This window comes from Sinocyclocheilus anshuiensis, unplaced genomic scaffold (assembly GCF_001515605.1).
Source record: "Sinocyclocheilus anshuiensis isolate Anshui unplaced genomic scaffold, SAMN03320099.WGS_v1.1 scaffold1075, whole genome shotgun sequence".
Lineage (NCBI taxonomy): Eukaryota > Metazoa > Chordata > Actinopteri > Cypriniformes > Cyprinidae > Sinocyclocheilus > Sinocyclocheilus anshuiensis.
In genome coordinates, this window is record NW_015544163.1 from 1,387,563 (window position 1) to 1,393,082 (window position 5,520).

The 5,520-nt window shown below is 36.0% G+C and overlaps 1 protein-coding gene and 1 pseudogene across 1 annotated transcript; both read right to left on the reverse strand.

Moving 5' to 3' along the window:
• The window catches only part of LOC107695643 (NAD(P)(+)--arginine ADP-ribosyltransferase 2-like), a 7,049-nt pseudogene extending 6,449 nt beyond the window's left edge, over nt 1–600 (reverse strand).
• Nucleotides 601–4,481: 3,881 nt separating this feature from the next.
• Nucleotides 4,482–5,348, reverse strand: LOC107695644 (NAD(P)(+)--arginine ADP-ribosyltransferase 2-like). The gene is made up of 2 exons (XM_016495655.1): nt 5,298–5,348; nt 4,482–5,222 (listed from the first exon to the last, which is right to left on the reverse strand). Exons 1-2 carry the CDS (start codon nt 5,346–5,348, stop codon nt 4,482–4,484), a joined length of 792 nt encoding a protein of 263 aa, XP_016351141.1.
• Nucleotides 5,349–5,520: the final 172 nt, after the last annotated feature.

A 5,520-nucleotide genomic window follows, 5' to 3' on the forward strand; every position in this document is an offset into this window, starting at 1 on the left:
TTTAGCAAATGGCTGCAATATAACAAAGAGTGAAAAATTGAAGGGGGTCTGAATACTTTCCGTACCCACTGTATATGTAGGCATTCATTAGCTGTCTGTTTGATGACTAGTCTATTCTTGGGCTACGGTTAGACGTCTATTAAATTTTCACTGACAGCCCAAATTTAGTCTTGTTTTAGCCTAGACGTCTGGACTGTGTTTAGACGGCTAATAGACGTCTTTTAAATGCAAAATTGCTTGCTGGGTAGTGATTAAATGATTCCTTGTTAAATGATCTTTTGGAAACTTGACAACATTTTTACTGTGTTGCCAATAATTATTACATTTAGCTGAGTTTTCCATTTCCTTCTTCAGATATTTTGTCTTCACCAGATGTGTCATTTTCCCTTTACAGCCCATATATTGGTCATCAACTGAATTCAGTGCCATATCCAGTGGAAATATCTATTCTGAAACAGCAGCAGCTCTGTGATCCTGCAGCAACAGGAATCATAATGATCAATCATCAGTATTCATGTCTGTAATATTCATACTAGAACACAAGCTTACCTGTCCTAGAGCAGCTAAAATGAGCAGAAGAGCTTCAATGATCAGCAGCATCTTGATTCAGTCGAATCCCTCAGATGATCTATTAAGAAATAGTGAAGCGCAGATGCTGAAAGACAAGAAACACAAAATTGTCTCACAAATACTAAATCTGTACCTTGAAATATAATGGAAAGAAATGTGTACTTAGATTTGTACAATTAAAATGTTCACCAATCTCTTACAGTTTTTTTTAATTGCTTTGGCGCAATTTTCACAAGCAATTGGTAAATGTTCAAAACTCTTATTCAGTGATCAGCAGCATCTTGATTCAGTCAAATCCCTTTAGATGTTCTTGTAGATCTAGTGAAGAGCAGATGCTGAAAGACAAGAAACAGCCTTTTTCTCATATACTCGATAAAAGGTTTAAATTTGTATTGGTATTTTCTGTCAGATAGCAGAACTGCTTGAAATAATGACTTAAATCTGCGATGTTCACAAATGGAAGTGTAACATTACCTGAGAAATATTGTTGTCTCTTTTTGTCAGTTTCTGTTTTCTTTTTTGTTATTTTTCAGGATCGTAGGAACAGTGATGAGAGGTGAAGTTCGGAAAAGTCAGTGGCCGTGAGATGAGGAAAGTGGCTTTTTTATAATGCTGATAATGTGTGTGTGTTTTAAGAAATAATCGCTGAAGTGCATATTGTAGCAATCTGATTTCATAATAATTGCATGCATGAATTTGAATGAACTTGCTGATGAAAATGATAACTTAAGCCTGAGTTCAACAGAAAAAAAAAACTGGGTTTTTTGTTAATCAGCATGTATTTAATTCTTATTATAAATGTTTACAACATTTATAATAAGAACGAAATGTTTATTGAGCAGCAAATCAGCATATCAGAATGATTTATGAAGGAACATGTGACACTGAAGACTGGAGTAATGATTCAGCTTTGCATCACAGGAATAAATTACATTTTAAAATATACTCAAACAACAGTTATTTTAAATTGTAATAATATTTCATTAAATTGCTCTTTGTATTGTGGATCAAATAAATGCAGCCTTTGGTGAGCAGAAGAGGTTGAAAAAGGTGCAGAAAGGTCATTTGGTTAGTATTTATGTAGACTCACTCAGATTACTGAGTAATGACAGAAAGGATGCTTGCAAAACATGCAAAGGTGCAGATCTGAAAGATGTGACACTAAACTGATTAAAAACACTTTAAAATGTATGTGGTAATCTACCCTCACACATCTGTTTTCAAAAGATAGCAGTGTCAAAATTAAGGTCGTTCGCGGTAGTTCCTAAAACTTGACTTTTGATCAAGTCCAGCACTTTACACAGACAAATGCCACTCACATCATCTTCAGAAAATGCTAAAATCTGGTCTGAATTATGTTTTGATCTGCTCTTGGCACATTGTTGGATCAGTTTTATCTTTTTGCTCCACTGACTGCACACTGTTTGTAAGTTATAAGGGTTGAAGATCAGATCTATGACTGGTGAGAGATCCAGCTCGTTAATAATCTGAGCCAAACCTCAAAGTGTGTGCCTAGGAATCATTAGAGGCTAGTGTAATAAAGAGTTATAATGAATTTCAGACAATGGCCAGTAGGTGGTGCTGTTTCAGAGTGTTACAATGACCAGGCTTCACCTGTCCACACCATCATTCATTGATTGATTGGGTTAGAACAGCTGATTATATCACAAATCTGTAAGCAACTTTTGACTGTTATTGTCTGAAGTTGTTATTAACACTGTTGACTGTTGATAAATTTCATAACATTTTACAATATGGTTCTGTAAAATCTGACCACACTGTAAAGTTTCAGGAGTGACAACCGCATTAAAATAAAGGAGTGAATTCCCCAAATTATGGTTTCGTGTGTGTACACAAAACAGCTCACTTACCAAAGAAATATTACAACTCGTTCTACAATTTTAAAGGGTTCATAGGATGCCCATTTTCCACAAGTTGATATGATTCTTTAGGGTCTTAATGAAAAGTCTGTAACATAGTTTGGTTCAAATTTCTCAATGGTAGTGTAAAAAACACCTTTTTTACCTTGTCAAAAACAGCTCTTTTCAGATCAAGCCGTTTTTGTAGCATTTTCCTTTAAATGTTAATGAGCTCTGCTGACCCCGCCCCTCTCTTCCGAGCCGCTCTCAGAGAGACTACAATGGAGGACTGATGACAGCTCACTCAGGGCGGGTCTAAGGTAAGACACCAGTCCAGTCTGTGCTGAAATGCTACTGTCAATCAAACTATCGTGGGAGGGGCCTGTCTGTGTGACATCACACAGACAGGCATCTGAGATCGGCTCGATTAGAGAAAGGGGTAAAGATTTGAGTAGATTAACAAAAAACACTGGGTGGATTTTTATCATTATAGGGTGGTTGTGTACACACACTGCCAACACACATTTCAGTTCAAATAACTTGTAAAAGTGCATGTAGCATCCTATGACCCCTTTAACTAAACCACCGCCAACAGAGGCATCATTTTTTTGTAGCACAGGGGCCTCCAAATTCGGTCCTGCTGTGCCGGTGTCCTGCAGAGTTTAGCTCCAACCCTAATTAAACACACCTGATCCAACTAATCAAGGTCTTACTTGGCATACTAGAAACTTCCAGGCAGGTATGTTTAGGAAAAGTTGGAGCTAAACTCAGGACACCGGGCCTCCAGGACCGAGTTTGGAGTCACCTGGTATAGCCATGCTCTGCAGAGCACTTCTCATGCAGTGTTGCCATGTCCTCTTTTTTTTAATGTCTATGAGCTTGTTGTTTGTGCGAAGCTCACAAAACGATCTGGTTTATGGACTTATAAAGTGGGCACTTGTGGGTCACAATATTTTTGTCATATTTTAAATATTAAGTATTCGGATTTATTTTGGTTTATTATGAAGTTGTTCTTGTTTGTGCTTTTTTTCTAGCAAGATCTGGCAACACGAATGAGTAAGTGAGTAAAGACTCACCTACTATTTCTTGTACCAGAGACACGTCTCTAATACGCGGCTCGAATGGGTAAGAGTTGAAAGAGTGAATCTTCTCATCTCCTCTGATAAAGCAGCACTTGTGAAGGTCTGGTCTGTGTGGCTTCAAGTAGGAAAAAAACTCTTGAATTCCTGTCTGTCTAAGATGAGTAAGACTCATGTATAAATCCTTACATATTTTTCAAATGCATACACTCAGAAGATGTTCAGTGAACTTAATCAAACTGAGATAAGCTTTTCTAAAGTTCACGTAAGAAGACTTGAATAAGTAAATGTTCTGTTGAACAAACCGAATTAATTAGAATTTCTCAATTATTTATTACTTAAATCAATCCGTTTTATTTAACTGCTAGCTACTAATACATTTGTGACTTAATGTAGTGAGATGAAGACTCATCATTGCTCATTTTGTAAAGCATCATGGTGTTAGTAAAGCTGCCAACAACAAAACCACAAGCTTCACTCTTCTGCACAATGAAAACCACAAAAACTCCAACATCACAGGAGCTCTTCTCAGTCTCCTGATTAAGATTAAGCGAATAAATATTAAGTCAGTTTTTATCTTAAAATATTTAAGTGGATTGAACTTCTGTTTAAGTTTACTGAAACAAATTAAATTCAACAAGAAGCAAAAAATCTATTTTTTTGTATTGATAACATTTTTTTGCTGTAAGCTGTATTGGTGGCTATGATATTGCTAGCAAGCACTAAAATTGTTCAGCAAAAATGTGTAAGTATAAACAAAGAAATGTTTTAGAAAAACATAAAATCACGTAAAGGCCACTGAATTGGGTCACATAAAAGTAACTTTATTTCATTATGCTGAAGTTATGTAAACAAATTGTGTTTTCCAACAAAGAATTATTGAACAAAACTGAGAGAAAAACAATCTATATATAGAACTGTTGTACATGATTTTATCATCTGAATTTAAGCATTTTGTTCAGCGCACAACACATTACTTCATTATGGTCATGGTTGGTCTCCTGAATAGCGCACAGTTCAGGTCACTTGTTTTTCCAGAGTTTTTCAAAGTGTACACAGTGTCACACCAGAGATCTTTCTCATCTCTTCTTGTCCTGACAGCAGTGACTTTAAACTTCTCATATGGAGGAATCAGCACCTCTCTCTCATGAGAAAGCTTTGAATATTTTGACACATCAGCACCTTCACAAGTTTTGATTTCAAAACAAGATACATTTCCAAAACGCTGTGCTTTTTTACGAACAAGAGAGGAAGAAGCAAACTGGCCAAAACGAACTTCTTTGTTCAGGACATGCTTATCAAATTCAGCTTTGGTACCACGAAAAGTTGAATAGCATTTGTTTTGTGTTTTCTTCAGAAGCTGTATCGCTTCTGTTAACAGAAAGTAAAGTGAATACCATTTGTATGTTTCATTTTTGTACTGTTTTTTACCAGAACGAGTGTCATTATTAAAAAGTGTATATATATTACACTCACTGTACACATAAATAGCGATTGAATGATTCTTTGTCAGCTTGTCATTTTGGGTCTTGACAAAGTCTACACCTTTTTTCCAAGCATTTTTAAAACCAGGTGAGTTATTCATTTCCTTGTTTAGAAATACCGTCTTCACCTTTTCTGCCATTTTCTCTCTACAGCCCTTATATTGATCATCAACTGATTTTTTTGCCATATCAAGTGAAAATATCTGTTCTTCAACAGCTGCTCTGTGATCCTACAGCAACAGGAATCATAATGATCAATCGTCAGTATTCATGTCTGTAATATTCATACTAGAACACAAGCTTACCTGTCCTAGAGCAGCTAAAATGAGAAGAAGAGCTTCAGTGATCAGCAGCATCTTGATTCAGTCAGATCCCTCAGATGTTCTTGTAGATCTAGTGAAGAGCAGATGCTGAAAGACAAGAAACACAACAGTGTTTCACAAATACTAAACCAGTATAATAGAAAGCAATATGTACATTGACCTTTCATGTGAGCACCAAATGTACCTGAGAATATTGTTCTGTCTT

What these genes read in the sequence shown, in the direction of transcription:
- LOC107695644 (XM_016495655.1), bottom strand. Translation starts at nt 5,348, where the DNA reads ATGCTGCTGATCACTGAAGCTCTTCTTCTCATTTTAGCTGCTCTAGGA. An exon ending in TTTTAGCTGCTCTAGGACAG is followed by an intron (nt 5,223 to 5,297) that starts GTAAGCTTGTGT and finishes CTGTTGCTGTAG; the next exon opens with GATCACAGAGCAGCTGTTGA.